The sequence below is a fragment of the Phaenicophaeus curvirostris genome, chromosome 19 (assembly GCF_032191515.1).
Source record: "Phaenicophaeus curvirostris isolate KB17595 chromosome 19, BPBGC_Pcur_1.0, whole genome shotgun sequence".
In the NCBI taxonomy this organism is placed as follows: domain Eukaryota; kingdom Metazoa; phylum Chordata; class Aves; order Cuculiformes; family Cuculidae; genus Phaenicophaeus; species Phaenicophaeus curvirostris.
Window position 1 is genome coordinate 13,976,895 of NC_091410.1, and position 16,900 is coordinate 13,993,794.

The 16,900-nt window shown below is 48.4% G+C and overlaps 1 protein-coding gene across 21 annotated transcripts in view; it reads right to left on the reverse strand.

The window, feature by feature from the left end:
• Positions 1-16,900, reverse strand: part of CACNA1G (calcium voltage-gated channel subunit alpha1 G) — a 135,892-nt gene that overhangs the window by 33,409 nt on the left and 85,583 nt on the right. For all 21 annotated transcript variants that reach the window (XM_069872795.1, XM_069872790.1, XM_069872792.1 and 18 more), the window contains 5 exons: positions 11,493-11,593; positions 9,905-10,028; positions 7,020-7,088; positions 5,986-6,170; positions 1,598-1,724 (listed from right to left, as the gene is read on the reverse strand). In XM_069872795.1, coding sequence (XP_069728896.1) covers positions 1,598-1,724; positions 5,986-6,170; positions 7,020-7,088; positions 9,905-10,028; positions 11,493-11,593 — 606 coding nt within the window. The remainder of the gene's footprint in view (positions 1-1,597; positions 1,725-5,985; positions 6,171-7,019; positions 7,089-9,904; positions 10,029-11,492; positions 11,594-16,900) is intronic.

Here is a 16,900-nt window from a genome sequence, read left to right on the forward strand (position 1 = left end):
CTGAACCTGCCCTGGCGCAACTTGAGGCCATTCCCTCTCGTCCTGTCTCCTGTCATCTGGGAGAAGAGACCAACCCCCACCTCGCTACAACCTGCTCTCAGGCAGTTGTAGACAGTGACAAGGTCTCCCCTCAGCCTCCGCTTCTCCAGGCTAAACAACCCTGGGTCCCTCAGCTGCCTCTCATTTTAGCAGTTCTGAAAGTGAAAGGGCCAGTGTTTCCTATTGCACTTGTTTTATTTATTTATTCTGTCTTATTAATGACTTGCTAAAAGGAGATGCCATTAGAAACACGAACGCCTCGATTCTAAGAGCACTAAACCCCCCCAGTTTGATCTCCAGTTTATATTTACCCCAGAGAACCAACTGTAACTTTGAGAGAACATCTTTTTATAGAAAATAGCTGTGGCCCTCATTTTACACCTAATTAGACATCAATATTAACAGAGAATTTTGCATCCTGAATACAGGATCAGCCTCGCTTATGTCTCCCGCTTAAGCACATCAATAGTCATGACAATTTAATGTAAGGCTGCAAGTCACTGGGGAAAGCAATCACAATTAGCAGGGAGGAAATTCAAAGGGCACGCTGCAAGTTTTCTTGGTTGGCATAAATCTCCCCGTGCCCGAGTTTGATATTGTTTTATGGGATATGCTTAGTTTTATAGATCTGTTTAGTATAACGGATGGATGCTGTTGTGCTGTAATGTTAAGCCAATCTAGCTGCTGAGGTGGTTATGGATGGCATGAGTTTCCTTTCTGTTTATTCTCAATGCTGTATTTATTATTTAAACAGTATATTAGTATAAAATATTATATCAGACACCTTTCCAAAACAACGCCAAACCCAGCTGCTTCCCAAAGCTGGTGGTGATGGATCAGATAAACTTCAGAAAGAAATAAGTATTATGTCAGAATATTTATATGAAACAATCGCTTCTGCTCAGGTAACGAGAAACCGATTGCATCAGGAATGGCCACTTCCCCGCTGAGGGTTCCTGCGCTCCGGGGAGAGAGGCTGTTCCCAGCAGGGCTGGCAGGAAGCAGACTCAGAAATTGCTATTTCTGCAACATTTCAGTTACACACTGTCAGAATCTGAGTGAATCTCCAGGTCGAGGTCCCTCTGGAGTTTACAAACCAACCCCTTCAGCTTCGAGAGCTGCTATCTCCCCATTGGTTTATACCTAAAAGAACAGTGGAGGGGAGATGTTCCTACGTTATTTCCCAGATGGAACAGGAATGGGATTTAAGAGTTTCCCTGAGCAGAGTTTTTCTGGTGATGCACATCATGCCTCAAGCCCGACCCTTCTGTGGTGAGACCAGGGGAAGAAAGTGGATAAATATCTTGATCCACACCCCGCTGGAGGCAAAAGTCCTTGTGTAGGGCAGGGACGAAGCCAGCCCATTCTGTGCCTTTGAGGGGGTCACCACGATGGCTTTTGTGTCACTGTACAACAGGGAAGCTTCAACAAAGCTCAACACATCAAGCCAAGATGTGGAAATCAGGAATAATTGTGTCTTGAGAGAGATACCCAGCTGGGGGGTGATGTGGGGCTTGTGATGCTTTCAGATTAGGTGTGAGGCTTTCAGGAGACTCACCTGAACTCCCAGGATCCCAAAGATTATGAAAAAGGCACAGCAGATGACTACGATGTTTCCAATGGGCTTCAGGGACGACATGAGAGTCTCCACCACCAGCTTCAGTCCTTGGGCTCGGCTAATGACTCTGTAGGGGCATTTAAGCACAAAAGCTACGTTAGTCCTGTTTAGTCCTGCCTCCTATCAAGAGAGATGTGGAGAAAACAGCATTAGGGAATATTTTTAGAATGGTAAATAACTCAAACGTCATGATGGAAAAAGCATTTCTAGAACGCTGACCTGTGAGAGCATGGAGGTGTCTGAGGGAAGAAAGGGTCTCTGCCTACACATACAGCTCTGCATAAAAGAAGGACAGGGAGACTATATATGAGAAGCCAGGCAGAAAAGTCACTGCAGAAGGACCTAGGAAAGGAAGGTACACAGGCTTATCCATATTTTTCAAACTGGGAATGATGGTTTTAATCTAACCTGAAGACCAGTGGCCTAAACTACTGGAGCATCCTTAAATTTTGGGGAACAAGGAAGAAATTTAGTCTTCAGAGTCTAAAGGTAATAATTTTCTCCAACATTTATTAAGAAAGCCTATTCTAGAAATAATAAAGTGATTTCCCTTGTGAGATACTATTTGGTATCCAGCAGAGAGAGAAAATAGGAGGTTACCTGTCTGACTTTGCAAAGTCATGCATGTTGAGGGAAAAAAGGGGGATGAGAAACTGCAGCGTTTGGCTGCTTTCAGAGTTCTGATTAACCAGGGAATCCTCAGATGAGCATGCACGAGGGTAAAAAGCTGCCACCAGTTTAGCTCCGTGTCGGTGCTGTTTCCAGCCCTACAGGGAGAGAAGACTGAAAAGATTTTGAAAAATAATAGTTCTTACTAATGAAGACCTTCAGACACTGGAGCTGCCTCAAACTATGGGCCTGATGCAGCATCGAGGCAAGTCTGTGCGAAGCCTCCTGCTGCTCTCCTGAGAGGCTGATAACTCCCGAAGAAGTCCCAGTGACATCCTCAGCACTTCCAGATTATTAGTGTCAGCTCCAATATCTCAACACGCACCATTCCCGCGCCTCATCAATATTGCCCAAGGTCCTGCTGGTCTCGGGCTTGTAAATTTATTTTATCTGACCCACCACTCCTGCAATTTATTGCTGAGGGATCTGGCTGATTTGGAGCCCTCTGGGCATGCCAGAGCTGTAAACTCGCCGAGGCTGCGCTCAGGACAATTCCAGCCTGCATTAGGGCGTATGACAAACGGGGAAATTGAAATGAGACCATTTTTTGCCATTTTTCAGTGTGAAGAAATGTTAATCCCTCGAGCTCCTCCCTGTTCTGCTGGTCTCAGCACTCCCAGTGCTGTTAAACCCCTGGTGTGAGACACTGGGAACCCGCTGCCAGCCCCACCCCAGCCGGCTCACAGCGACTCATTTTAAGGCTGCTCGGCTGATCAGAGCTCTAGGAAGAGGCAGCACTTAGATGAAGTAGCAGATCAATGTTAATGAAGACCTTCCTCCACGGATTAAAAAAGAATTAGCAAAGGTGATAATATGATAGATCGAAGAGAGGCTGTGAAATTACTATTTTATACTGCAATGGTATGAAAAGTGAATAATTTATCCGCCTGCTTTGGAAGTCAAAGCCCAGGCTCTGCAGAGCAAACCAGCACCGAGGTCCACCCACATTAATTCTAAATACATTTCCAGTTTTGATTGCTCTCGTATCTTAAGCTACGGCACTTGATCCCAACAACAGCAGGTTGAACGCATTAGGAAGGAATGTTATTGTATAAGCAATCCCTCTACTGGCTGAAACATCAGAGGGTCATGGAAACATCTTTAAATGTCACTCCTTCACAAATACGTTTTTGGAACTGTTCTCATCAAGCTGGGCTTGGATCCTCATGGATTCAATTTGAAGGCTGATAATCAATCATGCAATCAAAAGCACACGATTGGCACACACATTTTTTTAATGCCTGCGTGAAAGGCACGAGCACACATGGGTTCGTGCACCGTGTAAAGCAATGGGGTTGCTTTCACAGGAGAAAATAAGAGACAGAATGAAGATCTTTTGCAAGAAGAACCCCTTCAGATCATCAACCAGGAAAGCTGACGCAGAGGTGACGAGGGCTGTCCTTCAGGAGACACGCATGCCATGACTTGACCTCTCACTGAGGGTGACCCCCCCGCAGCCCTGTCCCTGAGCGCCCACGCAAAGCAAGGCCAGAAGGAGCTGGGTTAGTGCCTCTGAAAGGGAACACAACACTCACTTTGCTCTCTGTCCTATGTCTTCCTGGGAAGGAACAACATTGGCTCAGTCTCCACAGGGGACTTCACCAGGACATGGGGACTGGAGCTACGGTGAGCAAAGACCTCGGATCACCTGTCCCAGCTGTTGTCCCACGTTGACCCAGCTGGACACGGCAGGCAGATCCCCGAGCCACGCGGCACAGCCCGCGGCAAAGGCAGAGAGGGCAGCTGCGGGCAGCGGTGCGCGCAGGGCAGCCCAGATGTGCATCGCGGAGGCAGATGGGTTTCCACATACGGAGATTTATGACTTACTGAAAAGCCCCTGGTTTGATGGCTGCTTTTTCATTTCCTACAAATCTAATTACAGGGGAATAGAACTGATTGTGACCATATTTAGGGAACGGGCTTGCTGCTGTACACTTCCTTTGTAGTAGAAAGCAGCATGTTAGCTGAAAACATCCGTGCGCTCTCTTGAGAAAATATATCAAATGCCAACAGGAGCGGAAGAGCAATGGAAGAGCCCAATCCTGCACGTGCTCCAGATGGCAGGCGTTCCTCCAGCCTGCAGTTACTCAGTGGACTGTTCCCCACAACTGCAGCCTACTTGTGCACATAGGTGACTGCAGAGAAAGCCTCGAGTAAATGAACAACCAGGTCCTGGTCAGGCAGACCCATAGACCCACAAAGACGCAGACAGGACTTTTACTGCGTTAAGCTAGATGACTCTAGTAGAGCTCAGCACAACCCAAGCCTCTTCCTTTAGACCTGATTTAACCACACACCCTCAAAAGAGAAACTTGCATTCCACAGTCCAGGGACAGGAAATCAATCCTCCTTTTACCCAGAGCTACCCAGACTCTTTTGTAGGTTTTCTTAATACAGGTCAAAAATCAAACAAAACAGAAGAGCAGAGCAGATGTACCAAACCAGCTACCTGGCAGAAACTGCCCCCAGAAACTACAGTTGACATGGAGATGCCGGGAGATGCATGAAGAGACTAAAGTCTTAATTGGAGCCAGTAGGAAGACAGCCTAGTAGCATGGTCAGGGAGCTGAACCGCCCCGATGGCTCTATTTGTCTGGATACAAATGATTAAAAGCAGCTCACATCCCAAAACTCACCAGGCACAAGACACACACAGCCCGGTATAATGGAATGCCTTTCGTAGCTGTGGAAAATATCTGAAAGATATACGTATAGGCACAGCTATTGTTATTTAGGCTTCGTATTTGCACAGGGGTAGTAAAACAACATCTTCTGTCAGAAAGCAGGGTCCTATTTTTCTGTCCTGAAAGTGAAAATCCCGACTCAAAGCGAACCTTTTATGAAGGAAGCAGCAGTAAGATATGACAGGCACACAAAGATGCTTTGAGCGGGAAGGTTTATTAGCTGCTGCATAACAAGAGCAGCAGAAATGGTATTAAAGAGGGACTGCATTTAGCATGGAGAGAAACCTTCATGCCTTGGGGCTCAGGACAAAATAGATAGATGCCTGCTGGGAAGAGGTTGGTTCTTGGACAGGTTCTTGTTAGAAGGTGCCTGCCCCGGCATGTGGGACACCTCTGCTGCCAGGGACGGGGACCAAGTTAGCAGGACAACTGCTTTTAATCTCATCTGGGCAACTTTCAAACTAAATGTCTCTGTAAAATTAATGGGGAACTGTGGGGAAAAAACACAATTTCTTTGCATTCTAGGTTAAGCAACACTTTAGTTTCTTCTTCCTTAAAAATGGTCTCCCACCTGCTACTAATTCCCTTCTTTGTTGCAAAAGCCATTGACTGCCTGAAGAAAAAGGGAGGGAAGAAGCTGTTAAGCTGCAATTTACACAGAGCAAATGAGAGCACAAATAGCAGGGGATGTGTGTTTTAATGAGCAAAAGAGGCATTGATCAGTTTACTACTGCTCTTGGGGCCCGGTCCCAAAACACAGCAAGCGTCCAGAGCTCCTTGCGGCTCTGCGGGACCCACGGACACTCGGCGTCTGCAGAGTAGCAGGAGCCTGGGCACAACGGTGGCAACAGACGCCGTGCCCTTGGCTCACTTGCCCCTTCTCTTGCACGAATGCTGCTGCTCGCAGGAGCGGCTCAGCTTCCCCTCGGCCACACACCCCCTCCGCTCTTTTAGGTTTCCTCATCCTCTGCTTACCTTAGGGGCCGCAGCGTTCTCAGCAGTCTCAGAACTCTTAGCATCCCCAGGATTTTTGTGCCGCTGTCTGACACCATCGAGACCAGGATGTCGATGACGGAGATGAGAACCAGCACCCCATCCAACACGTTCCAGCTGCTTTTCAAGTAGGCTTTCTCCCCAAAACACAAGCCTAGTGCCACCACCTGCCCAGACACCAAGTTGCAACAAATTATGACCATTGCATCCAATCTTTCTTCCAGTTAGCAACCTGCTGAGAACGCATTATTTACAGATACAAGTCTGTGAGTCTATTTGCTTCCCAGTATAGAGCCTTGATTAGACAAATCAGCGTTATATTGCAAGAACTGTAAAAATACCTCTGCAGAAACACCTCAGATAGTCCCTTACAGCTCATGTATTTTTAACGCAGCTAAATCTACCTGCACAAAACTCTTCCTTCTGGCATAAAAAGTTTGACTGTAATTTATTCTTACAGACAGCTGGAATAAAGGTACAGAGCGGCTGACCCGCAGCAATCATTTACAAGCTTTGCAAATAAAGAAACTCGAGAAACTTTACAAAGAAAGAGCAATTGTTCTGTGAGATGATTATGAATTACACAAGAGAGATTTACAGCAATGGGTTTTTGAGCCTCCTGCCTCAAATCCAGCAAAGTGTTTCAACGTGCTTAAGTCTCCCCCTCCTCAGGAAAGCATATAGCTGCTTAGGTTGTTGAGGACAATTGGTTGCTGAAGACAATGGGACTTACATGCATGGTTGAAGTTAAGTATGTGCTCAAGAGCTTTGCTGAATAGGAAAGGATTGCTGAATTGAAGCATCCCATTGCTCATATAATGGTGTAAATCAAGAGCAACTTCTGTAAAATTGTTCTGATGTAAAACGTGCTCAGAATAAGGCATGCGGTGGGAATTTGAATACGACTCAGAAGAGGAACCTCGCTTATAACTGGTAGACCGAGGGGTTTTGCCATTCCACCACAATAAAATATCATTAATACCACACAGGCACACTTATGCTCCGGCTTCATTTACCTTAACTGTCATCTCAGTCAGGAAGATAACTGTAAAGATGTAGTTGGAGAGCGTTAGGAAAATCCGTTCCTACAAAAAAAGAAAACGAGAGACAACATTTTAATTCCTGCTCTCTGCAGCTGTGCTTCTCCCTGTGCATATCTGTGTGGCTGCTAACTCTTCTCCAGCTTCTGCGCTGAAACAACTCGGCCTGTTTGCTCTGAATGGGGGGGAAGTCCAAATGTCTAGGGCCTTACGCCCGGGGTGGTTGAGCTTGGCCGGCGCCCGGGGCGGTGTCAGCACCATGGACAGGGGCGGCCCCAGGCCCCACGTGCGGTGACAGGGACATCTCGGTCACTGGAGCATCCCTGGCAAACCCCACCTGCCCCTCACCTGGGGGCATCACCGAGATCCCAATTCTAGCAATTAAATCAATATTAGTGTGGCTGCGGGACCCATGGGCCACCGAAGCGCAGCTGGCATGAGTTGTCACAGCTCTACCAAAGCCAGTGAAGTTCTGGGGGTTTACGCCAGCGGAGACCTGACCCCAGAAAAGGTCGATTCGCTTGCCCAAAGCCACCGGCTAGACCTGGGCGTGAAGCCCAATAGCCTCATCTCCCAGTCCCCTGCGCTACCCACCAGACCACGCAATCCTCACTGCCACTGCTCAGCAATAGCAGTGGGTGATTACAGATGAGACCATGGACTGACTCCCTGTCTCTAGGTTAGTAGCAACCTTTCTTTTTAATGATGATCATTAAAGAAATTACACTTTTCCCTAATCCCCAAACAAGCTCTGATTGCCTGTACCGAGAAATGGACAGCAAAAAGTGGAGATTGGAGGAAAGATGATGCGTGTGTGTGTACGCATGTGTGCATACAATTGAACCAGCCCCAGTTCTGCTAATAACAATTTGGGATTTATTTCTGTCGCTCCCCACAGAGCAGTCCTGAAAGAGATGCAGATCTCTCGCTCAAAATGAGATGCAATTTAAACAAGATAAAACACCTTGGCAACTCTCTCGCTTGCCAAATCATGATTTACTGAAAGTGACTCAGGAACCACAGAGTAGCTTGTTTCCATACTGGGTCCATAATTAATTAGGTCCTAGACCTGCACTGTGATTGCATGAGCTGTGATAGGAAACATCTCTAGCCGTTAGCTGACTGCCACACAAAAGGCGGCTGTAGAGGGGCAGGCAGCGTGCAGGAGAAAGAGGGTAGGGACCTGCTTGTGGAGCTGGAGATAAAACAGCAATAGCATGGAGGACAGACTGAGGATATTACATTCCTCTCTGGCAAGCGCGTGGCTCTTTTGAAGGATAATCTCCCTGGCCCATGTTGCGCACTCTGCAACGGGAAGCGTGTGTTGGCTAGCAACAACATCCCCTGTTCTGATAAGGCAACTGAAACTGGGACAGCGAAAGAGAACTGGCTTGAAGCAGTTAAGAAAATATACTTTGCTTCCCTGCGCTGTGTAATTATTTTATACAATTCAAGCTAAACTAACTCTCTTGGTTTCCAGATGACAGCTCCATTAGCACAGGAAGGGTCTGCACCCTCCTCCTGGCTCCCTTTCTCCCTGCCCCACCGCTCAGCATCCACATTCTCCTCGCTGCTGCTCCCAGACTGGTGTCCGACTCAGCTCCAGCCCTGGGTGACTCATTTTGGTTCCCCTGGTTATAACCTGATGCTGATGAACCTCACAGCTGCCCCTGCCTCTTTTCCTTTCTGCCCTCTTTCAATGGCCGGGGACATCACAGCTCATCTTCCTTCTCTCATACACGAAGAACTGGGTTTTTTAATCCCACTCTTTGCTGTGGTCTCCTCTGATTCAGGCATATCGCCCCGTTTCCTTCGTTTCTATGCCACTACAGTTCCTTTTGGAGCCAGCCACGGTGAATGGTGACTCCTGGAAGACACGGCAAGGGGCTCCCAAGAAGCATTTAGGATTTCAAGGGACACTGCCCCATTTGGGGAACGGCAGGGTGATTTCCTCCTGCTAGAGCAAATCCCTTCTCTTGTTGCAACTGCGAGTTGGTGCACCACAACTGTGGGATAACCAAAAGAAAACAAATGGATTTAGGGGAGGGGCCACTGGGCAAACTATTACAGCGAGCAGGACTACTAGGGAAAGCTTAAAATAGCCACGGAGCAGCCAAGACTCCAGTTTTAAGGTCTTATATCGAAGATCCACAAAAATGAACAGCCTGACACGCCTACATCAACAAAACAGGTTTCTATATGATTGCGATATGAGCAGTGCTTCGCAACACATCAGCGAGAGCCCCGCGTACCTCTCAGCCCCAACCTGTGCTAAAGGAAAAGAGCAAGAGGAATATCCTGCCCCTCCCCATTGATGGATGTTGGTGCTGTGAGGGTGTGGTTTGAGAAATCCTTGCACAGTCTACTAAAACAAAGCGGTTGGGGGAAACTGGCATCACCGTGCACGCATCAATTCAGTTGTGTCACAACAAAGCTGATACACAAAGGGGAGAGAAGAGTATGAAATGAACAGCTTCCCCCATTCCCTTCACACCACACATACGTGCCCGTGGAGAACAGATGGAAGAAGCGAACATTGTGTGGAGACAGGAAAAGTGTTTGAAGGTTCATCCGAGAAGGAAAGCGAGACAGATGTCATGCTTATGTCATGTGTTAAAACCTTGATCGTACTTGCAGAAATGGGATATTCACTATATTGCAGGCCACGAGCTCTGCTCTTGTACTTTAAAAGGATGCTGGGTAGGGAGCAGGAGAGCTGCTGTATGTAATTCAAAGGATACGCAAGGGCTGTTGGTAGTTTCCCATTTGGAAAAGAGAAAGAAAGGGCAGAGCAATGGGGTCCAAACCACAAGCGTTGGCCGAACAAGGAGTGCAGGAAAAGGTTAACCTCAGAAACTCACAGCACTGTGAGGCTCGATTTTGGGTCGTTCCATGGCAATGGTAATGCAGTTCAGGAAAATGATCACCAAGACGATATGATCAAACATCTTGTGTGTGATGATTTTATTGCACATCAGACGGAATCTGCCGAGAAAGAAGACAAAAAAAAAAAAGAAAAGAAAAAGAGGACGCGCAGACCAGCTATTAATGCTCGAGTGGATGGGGAGAAACGCAGCAGTTCAATGCGTGGCAGGGGAAAAGCAGATGAGCTACAGTCTCCAAATCCCCTCCCTGGCAGAGCCTCACGCTGCTGGCAGATCGGGGCAGGAATAGAACAGGATCTGAGCTACAGAACTGGGCTACAGAATTTCAAGCCCTGGCAATGTTCTTAGGGGACTTTGGGTCACTTGGAATGGAGCAGCTGCTTCCACAACTCAGACGTGCACACAAGTTTGGATCCAACCCCTTACCTGGTCTGTAGTGCTCAGGTTTAGCTTAAATAAAGGAATAAAATACTCCCAGCAAGCCTGTAAGGGTTGAGCGCACATGGAACAAAGGGACAGAAGCCATTTATTGTGACAGATGGCTGTACACTGACCCGGGATTTATAATACCGTATTACATTTCCCAAAGTCTGTTTCTGAAAATCTCTCTAATCTTTGTATGAATGAACTCAAACGCTGCCCAGGGCCCCCCGGCTCAACCACAGGGAACCCTCGCTGAGCACGGGGGCTTGTCCAGAGGAACATGCAGGAGAGCCCAGAGCCAGCTGGGCTCTGGGAAGGGCAGAGCTGGGGGCCTCCAGGCGAGGAGAGGCTGTTATCTGGGGATTGCTGGGACAGGGAGGAAAGGAAGTGGGAGGACAGAGAAGTCCTGGCAGGTTTGGGAGGTCAAGGAGTATCCTTTGTTGTGTTCTAAGTGCACGCTGTGGGCAAATTCAGATTGATCTGCTCAGTGCAGCACCTTGCCCCTTGCTTCAAACTCCCCGTGCTCCATCAAGGGGAAAACTTGCAGAGCACTGGCATCACTGACAAAGCAAACAATGAACTTTTAGAGCTGTAGCCATGCTCTGGGCTTTCGGTGCCTACAGGTAGCTGCTATGCCAGGGCCGTGCCCTCCCCGGGGCAGCTCTCTGCAGCCAACAGCTATTTACTATGTGACCCCGATGTAATAGCGGAGCAGGAAAAAGAAGGCTCTGGGGAAACCCAGGAGCAGCTTCCAGGACTGAAAGGGGCTCCAGGAAAGCTGGGGAGGGGCTCTGGATCAGGGAGGGCAGGGAGAGGATGAGGAGGAATGGTTTTCAGCTGAAAGAGGGGAGATTGGGATGAAATCTTGGGAAGAAATGTTTTGCTGTGAGGCTGGGGAGACCCTGGCCCAGGCTGCCCCATCCCTGGAGGGGTTCAAGGCCAGGCTGGATGGGGCTCAGAGCCCCTGATCCATGGGAGGGGTCCCTGCCCATGGCAGGGGTGGGACTGGATGGGCTTTGAGGTCCCTTCCCACCCAAACCATTCCATCTCTAAGACAGAGACCCGTCAGGGACACGCGGGCAGAGCGAGCCACCATACAGAGGGCACCCACACCAGCACAGCTCAAGCACAGCTGCCTTACCTTGAGTGAGGAGCGAAGATGTATATGGACCAGGAGTCCCTCTCTCTGCAGCAGGCAGGGAGACGTGCCCGTACCCACGCCTTCATGCGGTCCCTTTTGCTCTAGGAGGGAAACGTATGGCAGAAACATAGTGGGAGGAAAACACAGAGAGAACTGTTAAAACAATAAACCCTCCACGCTTCCAAGTGAAGGACTCGGGGCAGTTTTTCACTGAACACATATTTCCAAGCACTCAGTAAATCTGAAATGAAATCATCTTCCCAAAACCGACCCTGCTGAGCAGAGGAAAGAGCTCTGTCAGCTCAGCAAGGGCTGTGCTGGCCCTCTGAGCTCCCACGGTTTGCTCTCACTCCATCCTCTGCACAATAACTGGAGCTGGCACGCAGTTAGCCAAGAGGACCACTACAGTAAATAAAATCCTGTTCCCACAGAACTGATAACCCGCTCTGTTCAGCCCGAGTCCCTCCAGATACTCATCAGATGTTTGCCAGACTCTTCTAAGGTTTTTGTCCTTTTTTTTCTGGTGTTTGGGGTTTTTTTAAGTACATATAATGCTTATGCCAGAGGTTAGAGAGGGAGGAGAGGGAGGGATCCCTGCTGCTTGCTGAGCCAAGCCCTGTGTCCGTGGACCACTGGAAAGCTGAAGAAATCATTTGAGGACCTGAGTTTTGGTCTGGAAATGCAATGTTGAGCATCTGCCTCTCATTCAGCATGAACAGATGAGATGGGAGATTATAAAGCCAGACGGGAACACTGTGGCCAGCCTGACCTTCTGCATGAACACGGGCCATCCGACTCCCACAAATTAATTCCTACTTGAAACCACAGTGCATGCTCGGCCACACATACTTAGGTTTCAGATCGCCTGCAAGGTTGTTTAAGGCCAGGAGGGCAGATTGCAAAAGCCTTGGCCAACAGGTCAACTAAAGACATGAAAAACTGGACGCTGAGGGGAAGCCTCATCCCAGCTGCAACAGCCTCTGGAATGTTGCCTTCTCATCCTTGGATCTTTTGCAAAGAGAACCTTTGCTTAGGGATATGATTTAGTAGTGGACAGGTGTGGTTGGATTTGATGATCTCAAAGGTCTTTTCCAACATAGCGATACTATTCTATGATTGTAAGGAGAAGTGAGAACCTTTAATCCAATCGGCATTGCAGTGCTAACACCTTGAGCACAGACAGCCAGCAGAAGCCAGACAAACATCTCTCCCACCACACCACGGTTATCACCACCCTTCCAAATCAAAGCACCAGAAGATAAATCCACAGACCGGTGTATGTAACGTCACCGCAGTGCTTTGCGTTGACAGATAAATAAAAATGAATCCTTGCTCTTTCATTACCCTTATTTCTCTGCTGCCACCTGGGCTTGGATGTGGAAACTTGGCTGCCGGGCTCTTTGAAGCTTCCTTCTGGCAGATGCTCAGAGCTATGAGCATGCAGAGGGGTGCAAAGCACAGCACAGGAATCGCCACTTGCACCCAGGAGCACCCAGACCCCAGGGCTGAGGCATATTTATTTATTTAATCCTGGGAACAGGGAGGGGGAACTCATTTGGAGCCAAACTGTTCACAAATGGAGGTACTCTGGGCTGTAAAAATGGGATTTGTTAGGGTAATTGAGTGGAATAGCTGACGTGCTTTCTGTTCCTATATGCACTCAGCCAGGGGCCTCATTAGCGATGGCTAATAGCTGGTGTAGTGTCCATTTTAATGAAAGCACTCAGCGACAACCCGAACCCTTCAGAAAACGAAAACCACCTTGTAGAAGTAACATAAAAAGTCTGAACACTAAAAAAAAAAACAACCCCTCTCCTTCAGCTGTCCATCCTTCCCTCCCATCCTACACAAGCACAGCCCACGCCAGGGCACACCACGAGATTTTGGCTGTTTTCACATCCTTTCTCCAACTCCAGACAAGGGGTTGGAACAACTCCCTTCTCTCTGAACTGTATTTAATAGAGCATGCATCCTTGAGGTTGTGTTATCCCTCCGAGCAGCCTAGTTAGTTTAATTATCCATAGATTTAACAAAGGCAAGTAAATGGATAAAACTCAGGTGTCTGCTCGAAGGTGCGGTGAGAGCAGCGATTGCAGCCCCAGCCTCTGGACACGGAGCGATAGCTGCGACTCGGTCCGGTTGGTTTTGCGGGCTGGAAGGTTTCCAGAAGTGTCTTTTATTCAAAACAGTTCTGGTATTTATCATGGGGATTCGTAGTGAATGGTAATGCGTCAGCAGCACAGAATGCTTCTTTATATCCCTTTTGTCCAATTTTAATGCCAAAGATATTTTGGGGTTTGGCTAATTGTTGCAGCTTGCAGTTCATGGGCTAAATCAGATAACAAAGACAAAAAGTGGTCTTCTATCCTGCTTCTCTATTCATTGGATTAGGGTGAGGGTGAGCACCAGGGCTCGGCGGGGCTGGCTCAGCCAGGCTTCTCCGTACGGGGCCAAGAACATCCACAGAGATCTAAAGTCAAAGGAACTGCTCCAGTGCAACAGCGCAGTTCAGTTAATTTGAGCCAAATATAAGATATTTGTGAAATAAACCCCGAGCCTTTCCAGCCTAAGTCCCATCAAACTCTTTCTCCGCGAGGTCCAGACACTCATGGGCTGCTTACAATCAGGCTGATTGCTGCTCAAGCCTGCATTATGCTCAACGCCACCGATCAATTACGCGGTTTAAATCAGATCTATTTGTTCATAAAACACACGTGGACAGGGTGAATAAAGATGCTGCGGGGAGAAGAAAACTACACTTTAATTTAGTTGCCAGGGATTTAAGCAACATCGCCCGGGGTGATCCCGGCCAAGGTCCCCCCGGCACGCAGGCAGGAGCCGCGCACGGTGGGATGCGGCTCAGCACGAGGCAGCGATGGGGACCCTGTCCCACCAGGGCCCCCGATCCCACAGCGAGCAGAGCTGCTGATAAATAGCTCCATTTCTTTTTTTTTAGGACTTTCAGATATTAATGTACTTCTGAGGGCAGGATGAAAGGCAGTTGGCTTTAAAAGATGACTGATGCGCTCCTCCGAGTCAGGGAAAGGCTTAAATTTATAAAAGATTTATTAAAAGGATGGAGGAGAACTGCAGAAAAACACTCTACAAGCAGCACAGGATCTCCAGGAAAGCTGGAAGCTGCACAGAGGCGCTCAGGACCTCATTAATTAATGTTAAATACGCAGTGGGGGCAGGCTGAGGTGGTTTGGGGAGTGGCTGGACCACACTCCACAGGAAAAAAGTGCAACAGGCACCGGGAAAGGACCTGCAATCACACCGAGGGGTTTGCCCCCTGGCAGGATAGGACGCATTTGGATGCGGATTCTGCTCTAAGGACTCAGTAAGTTGGGGGTTTCTCCCATTTTCCAAGGTAGGAAAGCACCCGAAAGCATCCAAAATCCAGCAGATGTGAAGAACATCAGAGAACTCGGAGCAGATCGCTCATCTCGGTGCCAGCCACATGGACCCAATGGAGCAGTAGATCCCTCGCTCTGGGAAGTTTCTCCCTGTCTGCATCCAGGCAGTGAATCCTGCCCCCTGCTCCTGTACTTCTTGGGAGAAGAGCCACCAGAGGCTGGATCCTGGCTGCTCAGAGGGATGTAAATTCAGAATAAAGTCATTGAAGGCAGCAGAGTGGCACTAATATAACGGGAGCCTGGGAGATCCAAACGAAGCCTTTGCGCTCCCTTTCATTCCTGCGCAGAGGCAATCAAACCCAGCCAGGAGCGATGGGAAGCTTCGTTGCAGAAGGGCAGATTTCGGATTACTTTGATCTGAATAACAGTCCAAGTTCTTTTCTTCTTTGGTTGGTGAGGGAGTTCTGAATTTTATTTTTCCAATTTAAAAAAAAAAAAAAAAAGAAAGACTTTTTTTTCCTGACTCTGTCAAGGCTAATTTGGGGGCAAAGCATCCCCCGAGTGCCAGGAGGGAGTCGCAAAGGGAAGCTCCGCAACCTGGGGACTCGCTCCACTAATCTAAGCAATATTTTCCGATCCATCTGATTTGGTGATTTGTAGCGAAGCCGTATTTCGGAGCAGGGGGGAAGGCGCTGCGGATGCTCCAGGTGCTGTGGGGCTGTACTGTGACCCGGAGGGGTGTGATTTATTTACCCTATCTGGCTTATTCTTTCCCTAGGGATTTGCCTCTGACCACATCATGGAAGAGGATTGAGGGACATTGGGTCTAACCAGACACTAAAATAATTGGCTTCTGATCTGGCGGAAGGAAAGGAAGGGACCTGCGCGGTGCCCCATCCCTGGAGGGGTTCAAGGCCAGGTTGGATGGGGCTTGGAGCCTCTGATCAAGTGGGAGGTGTCCCTGCCCCTGGCAGGGGTGGGACTGGATGGGCTTTGAGGTCCCTTGCAATCCAAGTCATTCTACGTTCAGACCAGCTGAGCTGGAAAAAGCAGCAGATGTTGGAGCATGAAAACAAATCCCTAGCTAGCTAGTGATAAAGAGCACGCTTACTTGATCAGTTTTAATAGCAGTTTCCTCCAAAATAATTACTGCTCCTTTTCTTAAAAATTCAATTTATTTTATGGAGGTTAAGAACCAGGTTAAGACAATTGGTAAAAATCCCAGGCTGAAGATCCATGCTGGAGATGTAATGGGATAATGGCTTTTTCTAAAGGCGATTCTCAGCTGAGTGACTCCATTCTACCAGCACTAACTCTAATTTCTCCTCCTGTTCCTTCTCTGGAGTCACCGCTGCCTTTCTCATCCCTTCACAAGCTCCAAATTCCATTTTCATACAACAAACTTGGTGAAATACAGTAAAATCACGTCCAAAAGCTCAGCGCCACCTTGGTTACCATCACACGGCTGTGCCCAAAACGCACCCGCTCTGCAGACAGAAACCGAGTTGCCCCTGGGGACGACATATCTGACCACCCACCACATTCCGAAGCATGAGAACAAGGTAAAGCAAAACAAAGAGACCTGGGAAGGGCAGAAAGCATCCTAAACCCCCCCAAAACTGTCCCAAGGACAACCTGATGAGGCAGTTCCAATGTCCTGCCACCAGCTCAAGCACCTCTCTGCCAGCCACACAAAAAACTTTGGAAAAGCAGCCAAATTCCTTTTATTCCCTTCAAATACAAACACGTGGGGGAAAAAAAAAGCAGGGACACTCGTCCCTTCCCTGCGCTTCCAGCACTTTTCTTCCTAAACAGCACTTTTCAGGCCAGTAAGACACACATGTACTGGCCCAATACCTCTTCCTATTGAATTAATGTAAAGCCTTTGAAGTTATTATCGCCCCTAAGGGACTCGCAACGCCACGGGAATGGGAAGGGAGGGCCAACCCCTGCCCCTCCCTGGCCCATGGATTTCAACAGAAATGGTCTACTGCTGGGAGGGGGGAGGGCAGAAAGCTGAACAACTCTTGGAGAGCAGGGGGAGTTACTTGT